The sequence below is a fragment of the Bos grunniens genome, chromosome 22 (genome assembly GCF_055505025.1).
Source record: "Bos grunniens cultivar Pamir isolate PY7600 chromosome 22, Bosgru_T2T1.0, whole genome shotgun sequence".
In the NCBI taxonomy this organism is placed as follows: domain Eukaryota; kingdom Metazoa; phylum Chordata; class Mammalia; order Artiodactyla; family Bovidae; genus Bos; species Bos grunniens.
Genome location: NC_141186.1, coordinates 53,898,539 through 53,916,179, shown reverse-complemented (window position 1 = coordinate 53,916,179; position 17,641 = coordinate 53,898,539). Strand labels below are relative to the sequence as shown.

Below are 17,641 nucleotides of genomic sequence, written 5' to 3'. Positions count from 1 at the left end.
GTTGGTGGGAATGTAAGATGGCACAGCCACTAGAGAAAGCCTCCGAAAACTAGAGTTGCCATATGACCCAGCAGTCCCACTCCTGGGCATATACTCAGACAAAACTAAAAGTAAAAAAAGATACATGCACCCTTAACGTTCACAGCAGCGCTATTCATGACAGACAAGACATGGGGACAGCCTGAATGTCCGTCAACAGATGAATAAAGAAGATGTGATATACGTAAGCAATGGACTATTACTCAGCCATGCTGCTGCTACTGCTACCAAGTCACTTCAGGCTCCACCATCCCTGGGATTCTCCAGGCAAGAACACTGGAGTGGGTTGCCATTTCCTTCTCCAATGCATGAAAGTGAAAAGTGAAAGTGAAGTCGTGTCAGACTCTCAGCGACCCTATGGACTGCAGCCTACCGGGCTCCTCCGTCCATGGGATTTTCCAGGCAAGAGGACTGGAGTGGGGTGCCACTGCCTTCTCCGACTCAGCCATAAAGAGAATGAAATCATGCCATCTGCAGTGACACGGATGGGCCCACAAGTTGTACTAACTGAAGTCAGTCAGAATGACAAGTACCATATGATATCACTTACATGTGGAATCCAAAATATGACAGAAATGAACATAGCTACAAAACAGAGAACAGATTTGTGGTTGCTAAGGAAAAGGGGGTGGGGGGCTTGGACTGGAGTCTGGGATTAGCCGATGCAAACTATAAAACATATATACATATAATGGATAAACAGCAAGGTCCCATTGAGAGAGTCATTTCCTAGGCAGGTTGATAGGGAGTCTAGGGGTGCCCAAGGAGAGAGGGCTCTGGAATTCTCAAGGAGGAAGAAAGGACAAACTATTTTTCTTTCTCCACATTCCTTAGGATTATATAACAATAATGTATCCTGCCTAAGGACAGTCTTTGGATTCAACCTTCTGTTATCTTAAAATGTTAATTATGGGAGTAGACCTGGTCTTTACAAGGATGTATCTTGCCTGAGGACAGTGTTATCTTAAAATGTAAATTATGGGAGTAGGTCTGGTGAGGTCTTTACAACCTCCAGATATTCTTTGGATTATATAACTTCATTGTTAACACTAGCAAGGGGGTACTCTTTCTACCCTCTTCTGATGCCTATGTCAGAAGCTTTCTCTATCTCCTTTATACTTTAATAAAACTTTATTACACAAAAGCTCTGAGCAATCAAGCCTCGTCTCTGGCCCCTGATTGAATTCTTCTCCTCCGGGGGCCAAGAATCCCGGTGTATTCGCGTGATTCAACAACAACCTTTCACTATTGTCTAGCGCAGGATGCACTAAATATCCTGTAATAAACCATAAAGGAAAAGAATATGAAAAGAATACCCACAACTGAATCACTTTGCTGTACACCATAAACTAACAACTGTTGGGCACTTTTGTCACGGAGGGGGGCGTAGCTTAAGCCGAGGAAATAGTCAGTCTTCCTGTCATGACGTGTCCTCATTTAGCAAGTTTCTCAGTGATCTGGAAAAGGGATGGCCTCATCGCTGAAACTCCAATATTTTGGCCACCAGATACAAAGAGCTGACTCATTTGAAAAGACCCTGATGCTAGGAAAGATTGAAGGCAGGAGGAGAAGGGGACAACAGAGGATGAGATGGTTGGATGGCATCACCGACTTGATGGACATGGGTTTGGCTGGACTCCAGGAGCTGGTGATGGACAGGGAGGCCTGGCAAGCTGCGGTTCATGGGGTCGCAAAGTCGGACATGACTGAGCGACTGAACTGAACACTGAATCTCCACATTTGCAGATACTGCCCTTGGATCTTCTGGACCATGTTCATGATAATTTGGCAGAGGCCATTGGTGAAACCTTTTTTCTGAGCATAAAATATCCTCCAAACTTCAAGATGGGACAGAGTGAGTTGCTGTAGAATCTCAGCTTTTTGATGGTGAGATGGGGGTTATTGGGACTAAGATGCTGGCCATCACGGGGCCCCGGAAACCGAAAGAAGATAACCTACTAGACACGGTACTGGGGTGTCACTGGACACCTAAAATACTGTGGGTAGCTCTGGTCTCGATGCCTCAAGAAACACACAGTGGGGGGGACTACCCTGGTGGTCCGGTGGTCTCGGATCCGCCTTCTGGTGCAGGGGACAGGGGTCTGATCCCTGGTTAGAGAACTAGGATCCCATGTGCTGTGGGGCAAGTAAACCAGCACACCACACCTCCTGAGACCACACGCCACAGCCGGAGAGAGGCGCGCACACCGCATCAAAAGATGCCACAGGCTACAGCGAGGACGGCGCCACGCTAAGACTAACAGCATAAACAGACCAGCCAGTGTTAGAGACACAAGGCGGGCTGGAGAAGGTGACCGGGCTGGCCAGGAGGGGCCAGGTGAACTCGTATGGCCTTCAGAAGGGAAAAGCTGGGCTTGATTGAGTCCTGAAAAGTGTGGGCCAGCAGGAGGTGTTCGATCAAAAATGATGGGGAGTTTCTGGGGCAAAGCAGGGTCTGCCTGGCTCTGCCCTCTCTACTCGGTGCCCTTGGGCAGGACTTCACCTCTGAAAACCTCAGGTGAGTGGACAGCGAGATCTATTGGGAAGGACTGAAGACTGAAACAACGGGCATGTCCCACCCACAACGGATGGACTGCGAGGCGTGACTGAGCGTGAGGGGGGCACACGCGCATCCAGAGCATCTGCTGCAGCTGGAGAGAGACGGGAGGTGAGGGAACCCCTCCAGGAAAACGTTCTACACGGAGTGGATCAAAGAAACGTCCTCGCTCTGGCAGGACCACAAACTTAGGGACACACCAAAGAGATGAGGTTTCTAATCAGGCCCGACAGCTCTCTAGGTCACGGAAAGCAGCTTAGACCAAAGGTTCTGAGACTCAGCTGCTCACTCGGGTCAGCTGGAGAGCTTTGAAAGTCCCAGTGCCCAGGGGAACCCCACACAGACCGTCTCGGAAGCTCTGAGGGTCGGACCCAAGTTCTAGGAGCTCTCCCGGCGGTGCGGCTGAGGCTGAGTGCAGTGTGTGTTGGGGACGACGTCGACGTGACAAGTTTTCAGAGAGAGGAAAACTAGGTCGAGCTGCCTGGCTCCCCTGGGTGGTTCGGGCGGGGGACTGGGACAGACATGCTCATCTTTCCGGGAACAGGGGAGGCCCTCATTTCGAGATTCAGGGCTGTGACTTCCAGGACTGCTGGCCGTCTCCAGTGGCTAGACGCGAGCCAGCATCGCCGTCCGCCCCTCCTCCCCAGTGCCGGCTGCGGAGGCGGCCTCGCCGCTGCCCGGGGCACTAACCCCCCAAGTCCTACCTTGCCAGTGGACTCGGTGCCCCGCAGGATGCACAGGTACACCACCAGCCAGGCCAGGATGAGGCACAGCGCCGGCTCCCACTGCACCGCCCCGCTCTCCTGGATGGATGGCGAGATGTTGAGGGTCTTCCGGTACCAGAAGTACTGCGTGGACGAGGCCTTCTCACACTCCTCGATGTAGCCGGTGCGGTTGCCATTCAGTGGGCACACGGACCACGGCAGGGGGTCCTGCGGGGTCAAAAGAAACATTACACTCAGAGGTGCGGGTGGAGGCCAAAGGTCGGGGTGGGAGGACGGGAGGCGACCCTGAGGGGAGGCTCTTGGAAGAGGTCACTGGTCCCCAAAGGGCAGGAGCTCCTGAAGGCAGACCAGGAGCCAAAGGCTGTCCCCCACCCCGGGCACAGGTGGGGCTTGGGCAGAGGGACAGGCGGGCAGGGGCCCCACACTCCCACCAATCCCGTGGGTGTCTGCTGAAAACATCTCGGCTCTATGCTGGGTGGGAGAGATCGAATCAAAGGGACAATGGCCAGATTGTCTATGACAAATGAACTCTGACCAACAACCTCTGTAGCCTCCAGCCCAGGAACCCAAACCGCAGCACCTGCAGTCATCAGCTAGGAGCGGTCAGGACTTGGTCACTGACTGCAGCTTTCTGAACCTGTGTTCCCTCCAACTCAGGACCAAGAAGAAAAAGCCAGAGACCCCCTGCCTAACCAGTCACACACCCAACACAATTCCCCAGTCCTCTGCCTGCCCTGGAGTCTCTGTCACATGCAAGTGATGGGACTCCCTCGTCGTAACAAACTCCGGATAAATAGCCTCTGCTTGCTCTCATCTGGGTGGTCTTTATTTCCACAAGCCCCTAGCAAGGCCCAGCAGGAATAAGACTTGGGTCCTGTCCTTGCTACCTGGGTGGAGACGGGCATTTCCTAACAGTCACTGTGTCTGGAAGTTCGAGGGGACTGCGGTTTGTTCCCACCGCAGCCTTCTTCTGTATCTAAGACAGACGAGCAGGTACTGATGACTCCTGTTAAGCCTGAGTCAAGCTACACCTGAAGCAGTTCCACTCCTGGACTTTGCAGGTAGAGCCAGGAAGGGCTTCTTCTGCATCAGCTAGTTCCAGCTGGGTTCTCTCTCCCTTAGAAACCAGAGTGCCTAAATGGTGCAGAGGGTTGGGTGAACTCCGGGAGTTGGTGATGGACAGGGAGGCCTGGCGTGTTGCGGTTCATGGGGTCGCAAAGAGTTGGACACAACTGAGAGACTGAACTGAACTGAGATGGTGCAGGTATGATGAACATGACCCAAGGCCAAGAGCTAAAGAGAAGTGCTGAACTGAGTGGGGGAGGGAGGGGGGTTAGGGTCCCACCTCTGCTCTGCCAAAAACCAGCCCCACGTGGATCAGATTTCATTAGATAAAAACTCCCCGCTGACAGAAGCAAGTCTAACCCCAATGGGTTCAACCCCTATATTTCACAGGAAACAGAAATGAGCCCCAACAGCATTACCTGATGGGCTAGGGCCACTCTGCTGGTAAGGAGCTGGAGCCCACGTCTGTCACCTGGAAAGTGCTTAGGCCCCTGTGCTGCTGGGACCCCTGGCAGAAAACGACCCCTCCAAGCCGGTTTCTAGCTTTGACCTAAAATGCTTCCAAAGGTGACCACCAGCAACTCCCCTTGAGAGGCGGTGCCCTCTGCCCCTGCCCGTGACCCGGGCTGACCTGTGTCCAGGTCTGACCAACAGGAGGCAACGTGAGGCTGCATGACCTCCTGGCCTCACATCCGAGGCCTTGCAGCTTTTACTTTCACCCTCGTGGACCAGCACCCTGCACAGACCCTCGGGCTGGACTGCTGAGCGAGGCGGACTGGTGGAGAGAAAGGCCGCGTGGAGCAAACCAAAGTGGAGTGACAGCCGGGACTGCGCCCCCATCAGGCGGGGGGTCCCTGTGGACCTGAAGCCCAGACCACAGCCCCCCTGGGTCCGCCTGGCCTAGGGGGGACTGACTGCGTCCATTCATTGTTGTTCAGCACAGCCTGGTCGCCAACCTTGGCTACACAAACATGACTTAAATCACTCAGAGGAAGGGAGGCTTTAAAAACTCTGACACCCAGGCTGCATCGGCAGTGACTCAGGTTTCACTGGTCTGGGTGGGGCCTGGGTCTGAGTTTTAAAAGCTCCCCCAGGTGATTCCAGCTCGCAGCCAGCATGGAGAAGCTTTAAGCATGGAAGGACTTAGACTGACCACTTCTCAGCACCCAGCCTCTCTCCCCCTGAATCACTAGGTGAGCAGGCCGAGATCCCTGCATTCACATGCTTATTAGCCTGGAACTCCCACGGGGAAAAGCTGGAAAGCCCGACTTGGTTGGACCAGAGCACAGACCCCACGGCCAGGCTGCTGCATCCAGCCTTCCAACTTCGCCCCTCTGGAACCTGGGGCATCAGTATCGCAGGGTGTGGTTGTGATTACACAAGGGCATAGTTCTAAAGTGCTGGTGGCGCTAGCTGGCCCGGAGCAAGTGTGAGTGAGTGTCTGCAGCTGGAGGCACGGTCATTCCTCGGGACCATGGAGGCAGCCTCACGGCAGAGGGATGCGGGAGAGGCACATGGACCTGTGAGGGCCGGAATGAATGGCCAAGTAATTTCCAGGAATCCGTGACTTTGACACTTCTGAGGGTTAGAGAATGGTACCCCCTTATTTTATATAGTTTATTTTTGCCTTTGGAAAATGGTCAAATCATCTTGATTTGTTCACACAATGCTTCCACTTTGGGAAAACGGCCTTCAGGATGCCTACATATAATGCCTGCAGCGTGCATGACAACGCCGCAGTTGGAATGGCATCGTGCAGCGCACAGCCTGCCCAGCCACACATGGCAGCCCAGCATGGAGGAAGGGAATGGTCCCTAGGCAGGAGAGCAGAGAGGCTGCCCCGCTGCCACCCAGAAGGTGGAGGAGGGGCACGGTTGCGATTAGTCTTCATGGAACTTAGGCTGAGCCAGGGGGAGGAAGGCAGGCACAGGTGAGCTCAGGGCAGAGTCCGTCCTGTCAGGGCATTTTCCAACCAGATGACCTGGGTGGGGCAGAGTGGAAAGCTATCGCTGGATGTGGATATAGCATCTTCTGAGAAGGATGCCAGCCCTTGACTATTGAGGTCGAATATTCACCCAAGCATTTCTCAGGGCCCCAAAGATTCAAGGGTGTACTCAAATGCTCCAGAGACTGGCCTCACAAGCTGGGGTCAGTTCCGAGTCCACGACCAGGCCCACATAGCTTCTGACCTTGCAGACAGGGTCTGGCTCGTGAAGGCCTGGCTCAGTGGCAAAGGGGCAGGCATCCCCCCAGGGGGCTCCTGTCTCCCCATCTTTCCCCGTCTAGGAAGAGGCTGAGGTGCAGGAGGCCGCATGAAGAGGGGCCCTGGGAGCGGACAGACAGACTCTGAGGAAAAGATGCGGACACAGGCCACGAGGGGAAGCTTTGGACACTAAGACCCACCCCCTCTTGGTGTGGAATTAGGGTCCTCTCTTCGCCACAAGCCCCAGTCCCTTCCACATTTTCTACAGTGAGCATCACCTAGGGCTACAGTCAGAAATGCGTGTTTCAAATGCGCATCTTCAGGTGGTTCTTCTAGAACTTTTGCAAACACAACAAGGGACCCGGCTGGGGTCAGAAACCTGGGAGGACACGTGATGAGAGGCAGGAGGTGGGGGGGCGGGGCACACGGTCACGCTCAGTGGGGGGCCGTCCCCATCAGCTGTCCCTACAGGTTCCCCCGGCCCAGCAGGCAGCGGGTCTTGATATTCTGGAGGGGGTCACATCCTTCAGACAGCGCCTGATGAGATCTGGGGGCCTGCTCCCCCAAAATGTAGGCACACATTGCACACAACAGCAGGGGTCCACAGATCCCTGGCTTGGAAGCCCTCTGCTCGGTCCGGGGTGCCTGGCCGCCCCTGGCCTGGCGCGGCGCCCTTGAGGCCGGCGCCCCTCGCCCCCGCCCCCTGGGCCCTGCTGCCGCCCGCGGCCGCTCACCTGGAAGGAGTGGAAGAGGTACCAGAAGGCCCAGGCGTTGACCACGTTGTAGTACATGCAAAGGAAGAAGGACACCACCACGCTGGCCACGCCTGCGGAGACAGGACGCGGGGCCCTGAGGAGCGCCCGGAGCCAGGACACTCCCGCAGGGCCCGCTCGCCACGGCAGGGCCAGCTGTGGGGCCTGGCACCCGCGAGCGCCCTCTAAGGGTCGGTCTCGCCTTCTGCCGCCCTCCCCGCCTCCTGGGCCGTGAAGCCGGTGGCGCTCTTCTAGGGGCCTGACAACTGCAGCGCGACCTCAGGCCCACTTCGCAGAGGGGAAGCCAACACAGCACTTCCCCGAGGCCACGCCACTATGAAGCAGTGGAGCTGGGATTCGCGCCTCGTGTCACTGATGCCAGACGTCACAGCTGCCCGCTCCTCGGCCTGCCTACAGCGGGGTCGCTGGCGCCACACCCTGCTCGGTGGTGGTGGGGAGCAGGCTGGGAGCAGTGTCAGGCGTGGAGGGGACGGGGCTGCCCCTGAGCTGAGCAGACCTGCGGGGAACCAGTCGGGGTGCCGGGGGACCCGGAGCAGAGTGTGGGGGTCTGGAGAGCCAGTGCACGCCTCCGGGCCGAGCCCCTGCTCCGGGACCTCTCCTCGGGCCTTCCCTACCCCACCCCGCCTTGCAGAGCTGGCTGGTAAACATTCACCAGCATCCCCAGCTGGCACCCACATCTGGTGTTTTTCCTATTAGGCCGCAAACGCTGCCTCGGAGGAGCCCTCTGTGATTGACGGCTTGGGCCCATCCTAAAACCACACACCTCTATGTTAAAAATTAACAGCCGTTCAAGACGAGGGGGCAGTTCCGCTTGGATGTGTGAGGCCTCTGGACACACTTCTTCTGCACCTGAGATGAAGTTATGTGCCAGTTCACAAGTGTCCTGTTCCTGAAACTTTCCTGTGTTTTCCTGTTCCCCTTTCTGCCTGTATGTGTGTGTGGGTGTGGGTGTGGGAGAGGTGAGCAGAACAGACCGTGGCCACTGCTGGCCAAAGTTCGTCCTGCTCCCAGGGGAGCCTGGCACACGAGGGCCGCGCTGGGCAGACAAAGATCCCACGAGGGCACCCCAGACACTGGCTCAAAGTAACTCAGGAGGCGAGAGGGAAGGCAGTACCCCTCTTGCTACTCACTGGGCCCCTACTTCCATGCACCGGGGATATTAGCAGCACCCCACAAGCCCTCTGGTGTGATGACGATTCGTGAGCTCAAACTCACACAGGCCAGTGCCTAGCACTGGTGCTCGCTGATGGGGGGAGACGTCAGTAATTAGCAGGAGCCCGTGGTCCCGCAGCGGCCGGTGGCAGGGCCCAGACACTGGGTTACAGTGTCTTGTCTTGGGCATTTCTTTCTTATGTGTGTGTACAGCTGTCCAGGCCTCACACATCCAGTGGAACCGCCCCCTCGTCTGACTCTTTGAGACCCTCTGGATGGTAGCCAGCCAGGCTTCTCTGTCCATGGGACTTTTCAGGCAAGAACACTGGCAAGCCATAAGTAGCATGAGTTAAATCGCTCAGTGGTGTCCGAGTCTTGGCAAATACCGGAGTGGGTTGCATTTTCTCCTCCAGCAGGTATTTTCAACCCAGGGATGGAACCCACATCTCCTGAGTTGGCAGGCAGATTCTGTGCTGTGGAGTCACCAGGGAAGCCCTACTTCCCTGTTCCAGAGGGGACTGAGGGGTGCCCACTTACCGACGCCGCTGAGGTAGGGGCTGACGGTCCTCCAGGCCCCGATGCTGCCCTGGCGCATGCGCTGCCCCACCGCCAGCTCCAGGTACAGCAGCGGCATGCCCTCCACGACCAGCATGATGATGTAGGGCACCAGGAAGCTCCCTGCAGGCGGGCAGAGACAAAGCTGGGCCGTCACCCGGGGCTCCGCCCGGGGACCCCCACACACACCCTTCCTCTCCACCACCCCCCCACATTCTACTCGCCACTTCCTTCTCCTAACTTTCCCTTCATCCATCCGTTCTTAAACACAGTTTTAAAATATATTGTTTACTTTTGGCTGTGGTCTTCGTTTACTTTTGGTCTTCGTTGCTGCACGCGGGCTTTCTCTGGTTGCAGCTAGTGGGGGCTACTCTCCAGCTGCAGTGAGAAGCCTTTAGTAGCTGTGGTTCCCCGGGGCGCTAGAGTCAGGTTCAGTAGTCACGGCATAGGGGCTTAGTTGCTCTGTGGCATGTGGGATCTTCCTGGATCAGGGATCGAACCCATGTCTCCTGCATTGGATTCTTTACCAGAGACCCACCAGGGAAGCCCCATCCATCCATTCCTGAATTTTCCCTTTTCCCCAGAATCCATCCCTCCACCTGTCCACTCGTCTGTCCTTCCATCCACCCATCCTTCTATCCTTTTACCTTTTGACTCACCGTGCCACCCACATCAGTCCTTAATGTCTCTAAATACTTCCATCCTGCGTGGTAAAGTGCCCCGTCCCAAGACCCTTGAGCGCCTTCAGTGCCTCAGCTGCCCCCGCCCCTCTGCCAGAAGCCCCGATTCCATTTCTACTAAAGCAGCTAATGGCTGGTCAGAGCCCAGGCCGCTGAGTGGTTAACTGTTCTGAACATCGCCCCTCGATCCGGCCAGACAGCCACCCACCTCCACGTACTTCCCTTGGGCTTTTCACGGGGCCCGCATGGTGCCCCACAGCGGGTGTTACCCTAAACAGGTGCCTCACTGAACACTTAGTCTGGGCCAGGCCCCGAGCTGAGTGTGCGGAGGATAGGAGAATAGCAGCCCTGCTTCCTGCCCACGAGGGGTCACCCAGGCAGAAAAATTTCAGTGGCCTTATGATTGTCAAGAACCACAGGTACTCCGCAGGGCCTATGTCTTCAGAGACAAGGCCGGGGCTTGATAGGTATGTGTGGAGACAAGGGCTCCCCAGTAGACAGAACCCAGGCCACCGCCTCCCTTGAAGGAGCACTTCTGTTGTATATATGTCCATTTTATACAGTGGCCCTTGTCCTAAATTTTCATTTTAATAACAGGTTACCAAGTGGCTCAGTGGTAAAGAATTGTCTGCAATGCAGGAGATGCAGGTTCTATCCCTGGGTCGGGGTGATCCCCTGGAGAAGGAAATGGCAACCCACCCCAGTATTCTTGCCTGGGAAATCCCATGGACAGAGGAGCCTAGTGGGCTCCAGTCCACGGGGTCGCACCGAGTCAGACTCGACTGAGCGACTGCACACCACCACCACTGTGACTAGTGCAGATTTGAGCCACTGGTTCCCCAGGCGCCATCTGCAGACGCGGACCCTTGGTGATGGTGGGGAGCAGGGGGAGTGAACAGAGCCAAGAAAGGAGCCCCCCACCCGCAGACACATGGAAAGGGGCTGGCAGCCTGCTGGAGGGGGGCCCCGGCCCAGCCGCCCCACTGTTTCTGCTGTTGGTCCCGTTTCCTCCTCCAGATGCCCTCGGACACCTCTCCCCCAGCTCCTGGCTCCTTGTCAGTGGACCTGAAACAACGTTCGCTGGGAGAGGAGGGCAGGACTCTGAGTGAAAGAAAACCCTGACCCTACAGCTGCAGGGATTAAGGGCTGCTTACACAAGGAACTGGCTCTGGAAGTATCAAGGTAAACAGAATACATATGTTCACAGACACATCTAATACTCACAAAAATGCTCCCTTGGGGACTGGCCTGGTGGTTCAGTGGTGAAGAACCCGCCTTCCAATGCAGGGTCCTCGGGTTCACTCCCTGGTCAGGGAACTAGGACCCCACATGCCGCGGGGCAACTGAGCCCGTGGGCCGTAAGAAAAAGATTCTGCGTCCCGCAACCCAGGATGCCGCGCGCAGCTACTAAGGCCCAACCCGGCCAACAGGCTTCCTTTTAGAGCCGCCACCGCACACTCGTGCTGTCCCGTAGCCCACGCTTCTCTCACGACCACTCTCTGGACCACAGCGTGTACATTCCACTAGGACAACGTGCCCACAAGTCCTCATCGGGCCCTGGACGCTTAGGCTGTTGCCGTCTTCTGCCACCGTAAGCAAAGCCTGGTCCGTGCGTTTATCTCCTCGGGAGAGAAATCCCAGAAGGAGGCGGCTGGCACCAAGGCCATGCAGAGCCCCCGCCCACCCCCGCCCGACCCTCTCACCTCGGAGAGAAAGGTGCGAGCGTGTGCTCACCAGAGCAGGCCGCACGCCAGCGGGCTCTGCACACCCAGCTCCGAACTCCCTGCTCACATCAGGGCGACGGCAAATCCTGCCCCCTCATCTCTGGACTCTGCCAGGCCCTCGCCGGGCTTCAGCATCTCACCGGCTCCTCTCAACAGCAAGGAGTCCGAGAGGCCGCGGGGGGCTCGCGCCCAACAGACACCATCCGTACAGGCTGTGCTGATACAGCCTGCCTGGAGCAGCCTTCAGTGGTTGTAAGAAAAGCTTCATTTCACCCAAGATGTTAAACAGTAACCACGGGAGGCCTGGCAAGGTCCACAGAACGTTCTTCTCTCTCACAGGCCCTGCCTGATGGTCCACTGTCCGTGGGAAGGTCGGAACTTCAAGGCCTGGCGCCCAGATGGGGATATGAGGGCTCTGCAGCCCTGCCCTTCCTGCGGTGGGTTTTACTATCCTCTCCCATCACCCAACCATCCAACAGACACACAGTCCCAAGTGGATCTGTCTACAACCACTGTCTCAGCAAATGATGCTGGAACAATCCATCCATATGCAGAAAAAGTGAACCTCAACCCATGTCTCACATTCTATACACCGCTCACCCCCCAAAAAAAGGCCCTTAAAACGGACCACTGACCAAACGGACAACCTAAAACTATAAAACTTCTAGAAGAAAACACAAGAGAAAGTCTTTCTGACCTTGGGTTAGGCCTAGATTTCTTAGATACAACATCAGAAAAACTTTTTGTGAAAGAAAATATTGATAAATGTTGGTAAGATATTGGGCTTCATTTTAAAACTGTGCTTCATGAAAGAATTCTGGAAAACAAACCGACAAGCTACGAACTGGGAGAAAGCATCAGGGAAACACATCTGACAAAGACATCCGCGTTTCTTCATATCCAGAATATATATTAATAAAAACTCAGAAATGAGAAAACACGTTCAGAAATGTACAAAAATGAAGACATTTCACTGAAGACAATACATAAGTGGTGTTTGTTAGGAGAATGCATTTTTGACCCTTCATGAGATGTCAGCATACACCGAACAGAATGCCGGCAACAGGAAATGCTGACGATTCCAAGTGCTGACGAGGATTTGCGAATTCCCATACATCGCTAGTGGGAATGTAAGATGGTTCAGCCACTCTAGAAAGCAGCTTGGCAGCTGCTTCTAAAGTTCAGCACACATTTACCGTATGACCCAGAAATCCCACTCCTGGGTATTGACTCCAGAGAAATGAAAACTTACATTCACACAAAAGCCTATACACTGACATTTACAGGGTCTGTATTCACAGCTGTCATAAACTAGAAACAATCTAACTGTCCTTCAGTGAGTGCATGGATAAATAAATCCTGGTGTATCTATATAAGGAAATGGTACTCAGCCAATTAAAAAAAAAACAAGCTCTCCCAAGCAGCAACATGGGAGAATCTCAAAAGCATTATGCTAAGTGGAAGATACCAGATTCAAAAGATGCGACATACTGTGTGATTCCATTCATACGACATTCTGAAACAGGCAAAACTATAGGGAAAAAGCTGTGGCTTCGGGGGCTGACTGGAGTGAGGAGGGGCGGACTACTCGGGGCATGATTGTGGTGCCGATAACACAGCTGCCTGCACTGGTCAAAATTCATGTAACTGTTCACCAAAAAATGTTGATTTTTCTGTATGCAAAAAAATCTCAATAAAAGAATTTTGTTTTGTGATCAGTTTGAGTACAAGCCCACTCAGCAAACCCTCTTCCAACTGGACTATTCCTCAAACTCCTTTTATATAAGAGTTCTGACCCAGGCTCTGTATGAGGAGAGCCTGGCATCAGAGATAAGCTAACAGAGGCCTGAGGCTGGTGAGCCTGCTCCCCTGCATGTCAATGGGGCAAAAGTGGGAGACTAACCACCACCCCCCACCGCCACAGGCGTGCTCTTGGCCGCTCCTGCAGAGACGCGGAGTCTATTTCCACCCGTGGGTCTGGGCAGAGGCCCTGGGACTTACTTTGTCCACTAGAATGTGGGGAAGGGGGCACCATGATGGTTACAGAGCCCAGACCTCAAGATGCCTTCCAGCTCCAGCCTCATCCTTTTGGAGCCCAGCCCTGAGGCCACCACGCACAGGCCACCTGGGGATGAGGGGCCACACGAAGGACAGCCAAGGGGTCCAGCCAACGCGACACCAACTGCCAACACGTGGGGGGCCTTCCACCCCAGCTGACCCACCAGCAAATGTAGCTGTGTGAGCCAGGCCTGATGAGCCTGGAAGAGAAGCGCCCAGCCACTGACAGAAGCGTGAGGAAACCGTGTTAGCTGTGACTTTTTACTTGGACAAAATTAAACAGGTTGACACGTCTCCAGTTACAATGAAATGACCATTTACTTCATTGGACAGGCAGACCTCTTGGAGGCAAACTCGTGGAGAGCTTAGTATAGTGCCCAAGGTTTTAAACTCTTTGAGTTATTCATCTCTGACGGAATCCAGTGCCACTTCCAAAAAAGTGGCATTTCATTTTGTCTTTTCTTTCTTCTGTTGCTGTTCCCTGCTGAACCCTTTTAGGAAGCAACATCTACCGACTGAGGAGGTTCATTCCAAACGCACTAATTTTTGCAACTTTCTTCTGCTGTAAGGTATTCCCTAACCCCCGCCAAAAAAAGGTCAAGTTTACCGTTCTTATATTTTCAGGGGCCTCAGGATCTGTATTAGTATAATGTCTATAGGCCTGATAAATCTTTTCCAAAAATTTAGAAGGGTCTTCACTGGTTTTTGTTGAATTGCTTGAATTTTGTTCAGACTCTTTTGCTTTGGGTCCGCTTTTCAAAGCCCGGCTAGGACGTACTGAGAAGCAACGTTTGAATAAGAGCAGGCCTCCCTCGTTGGGACCCAATTGGTTCAGCTATGATACTGCTAAGTGGGTTCAGCTGTAGGACAGCCTCCTTGTAAGGGGGTCACAATCTTTCCAAATAAACTCATCCGAACCTAGCCAGCAGGTGGTTGGCATTGAGGCCCCCAGGAGACGACGGGGTAACCAAGTTGCCCTGTCCCGGGAGTGGCTTCTGGCCCCAACTGGTGCCTGTCGGGTCTTAGATGGTGATACCAGACCGGGTCCCGGCGTCCCAGCGCTCACACGGGGTTTTCTGGTTGATCCCTTGAAGGAGGGGCTGTCCTGGGCTCAGCTGGAGGAGTTAAGGTTTGCAGCAACCTGTCCTCACTTTCCTTATCATCTTTTTCTTATTTTCTCTGATGTAATAGCACAAACGCTTGCATGTAGAGAATGTCACCATTTCCCCCCCATTCTTCACAGAACAGCCACCCTAAGACCATAAATAGCAATGGATTATCTCTAACTACAAAAGGGTGCCTTTTGGTATCAAACAACCAGGCTGAATGCTGGGCTGGGGCATTTGGTGATTTTAGGAACCAAGCAGAACCTTTCTATTATCCCTGGGATAAGAGGAGGTTTTTGTTTCTTTCTTTTCTATTACTCTCCTCCATGTGACATCATTAAGTATTTTAAGTATCATCAAATTGATTTGGCTGTAAGTGGAGGAACAGGGCCAAACAAAATGAAACAAAAAACCCTAAAGACAATCAGAAAATCCTAAATAAACCTCCAGTTTGGTCTTGGGGTTTTGCATATGCCAACAACGCAGGAGGCCACAGGCGACGTCACTAACACAGCAAGGGCGGCAGTGCCTGGTGCACAAGGCCCCTGGGGCACCCCGCTGGAGCCCCCTGGGGAGGAGACCCTAACAGGTACCGTGGCCACTCGGGGTTACAGTGAAATCACCTTCCACGCACAGCTGGAATCAGATCACTCACCCAAAACACGCCTCAGAGGGCTTTCTTTAGGGACAGTTGAAACATTTCCCATTTTAAAGACAGAAATTCAAGACAAAATATAGACGGCCCATACACATGCTAACATCCGAGAAAGCAGGTGGTCCCAGGGTAAAGAACCCGCCTGCCATGCAGGGGACACGGGTTCCAGGTCCAAGAAGATCCCACGTGCCCTGGAGCCCGCGCTCGCAACGAGAGCCTGAGCACAGCAACGAAGATGCAGTGCAGCCAAAAAATAAATCTGTACAAAAGAACAGAAAACAAAGAATCAAACGAACCAGGTAAAAGTCCAGCAACTCTTTCCTGTCTCCAACAGGGTAGCCCACTCAAATACATTACAACTTGCCTTATTTTGAAGAAAAAGCCCCACACCCAAAGGAAATAAAGTTTCCGGCTGTACACACCAGAGTGATTTACCTTACTATATGAAATCCATCGGATCCCAGATATCAATTCCTAGCTCCAAACGCCAAGCACTGGAGAAGCCAGTGCTCCTTCGGAGACTTTTGAAGCCCAGGTGCACAGAACGAGCGGTCCTGAGGGCTGCTAGGGCCTTACTCAAACATTCCCCCAAATCTGTTACTTACTCCAAGTTTGTGCTCCTGACTGAATGACGGGCCAATTAATGGAAACATGAGTTGCTGGGGCAAGGAATAGCAACTCTAGTTGGAAAGCTAGCAGACTGAGAAGATGGCGGACTCAAAGCTGAGAGTAAGAAATCAGGCTCTTTTATAGTAAGGGGGAGGGCGTAAAGCCAAGCATTTCCTGCTTCCGGTCAGCCTGATTGGGGGCATGGGGGGAGAGCAATGCAGCCAGTTCACTCGTGGCCTCACCAGGATGTTTCTGAGCCGTGAGTGCTCAGTCGCTCAGTTGTGTCCGACTCTTTGCAACTCCAAGGATCATAGCCCGCCAGGCTCCTCTGTCCAGGGGATGCTCCAGGCAGGACTACTGGAGTGGGTTGCCATTTCCTCCTCCAGGGGATCTTCCTGACCCATGGATCGAACCCCCGTCTCCTGGGTCTCCTGCATCGGCAGGTAAATTTTTTTTACCACTGAGCCACCTGGACAGTCCTTCCCGTGAGCTAAATAAAGCTATTTTAGCTTGATGCGTCTTACCCTGGGAGCCAGGGTTCCCAGAGATGGCTCATTATGTATAATTCAAGCTTTAGGCAACATCCCTTTAGTGATTAACTTGTGCTAGAATACAAAGGTTCTTCCCTATTTTGGGCCCAGCTTAACCCCAGGCTAACTCTGCTGGCATCTCTGTGCAGTTCCCTGTGTCCCCCTTCCAGGTGCCCAGCACGTGTTGGGAGCCCAAGAGCTTGGTTGTTACTGGGACTGAACCCAGAATCCCCAGGATGAGCCACAGACGTGTTCTCTCAAGGGACCGCCTGGCCACATTTCCTGACGCCTGGGACCCAGCATCTCAAGCTTACTTGCCAAATTGTGCTTGACACTTTACAGCCTCTGAAACTCCGGATTCTGCTCCATCCAGGAGCACTGCAGAAACATCAAGATCCAGAGACTGAGTGCGTGAGCACACACACACACACGCACGCACACACACGCACACACAGTACAAGGGAGCAGTGGTCGTGCCGTCCGCCTGTCCGTCTGTGGACTGACCCAGTGCGGCTCAGTCCCAGGCTGAGTGCTGCCCAGAGGGCTGTAGCTCCAGGCGTGCCGGGGCCCGCTCACACCAGCTGTTGAGAGCTGCACGTCTCCTCAAACCCCACACTACACTGGACACCACACTTGCCGTCTGAACCCGGCCATTGTGTGGGTGTTTACATCACACACCAGCAAACACTATAAATTAAGTCCTGCTCCTCCTTCCAAAGCCAGCACTACATGAATGGAGCCCCAGTGCCTGGCTCCCAGCAGCTAGTAGCCTGGTGGGGTGGGATTCCTCTAAAGTGTGGAATGCAGTTTGCCCTCTCCCCCAGGTCTCCATGTCAGAATCTCTAAGGGTGGGGCCAGTAGTTCATCAAGAAGCTTCGTGGGCAAATCCGAGATGCAAAGATCTAAGTACCAGGGAGGAGCAGGAGGGGCTTTGAGGAAAAGTCCCATCATCTTACTTCCGAGTCAGGTGTCCCCTAACTGCCCCCCTCCCCGTAAAGGGTAAATATCATATAGAGAAAATTTAGGGGGAAAAAATAATCCACCTTTCCATCAGCCACAGAACCGGTTATTCCTCCATGATCTGAGCGCACGCTCAGTTGCGTCCGACTCTGCGAGCCCAGGGACTGTAGCTCGCCAGGCTCCTTTGTCCATGGGATTCTCCAGGCAAGAATCCTGCAGTGGAACTCCCATGCCCTCCTCCAGGGGGTCT

The 17,641-nt window shown here is 54.1% G+C and overlaps 1 protein-coding gene across 11 annotated transcripts in view; it reads right to left on the bottom strand.

Moving 5' to 3' along the window:
• SLC6A20 (solute carrier family 6 member 20) overlaps positions 1-17,641 on the bottom strand; it is a 58,955-nt gene that overhangs the window by 37,747 nt on the left and 3,567 nt on the right. For 4 of the 11 annotated variants that reach the window (XR_015151778.1, XM_086368437.1, XM_086368430.1 and 1 more), the window contains exons 2-4: positions 9,052-9,192; positions 7,324-7,415; positions 3,301-3,528 (exon numbers count right to left, since the gene is read on the bottom strand). Coding sequence is in view for 10 of the 11 variants with exons in the window: in XM_086368437.1 (XP_086224563.1) it covers positions 3,301-3,528; positions 7,324-7,415; positions 9,052-9,192 (461 nt within the window). In the remaining variant the exon portion in view is untranslated. Of the gene's footprint in view, positions 1-3,300; positions 3,529-7,323; positions 7,416-8,125; positions 8,212-9,051; positions 9,341-15,292; positions 15,552-15,727; positions 16,036-17,641 lie in introns of those variants that run through there. The other 7 variants (XM_086368432.1, XM_086368431.1, XM_086368435.1 and 4 more) reach the window with 7 other exon arrangements.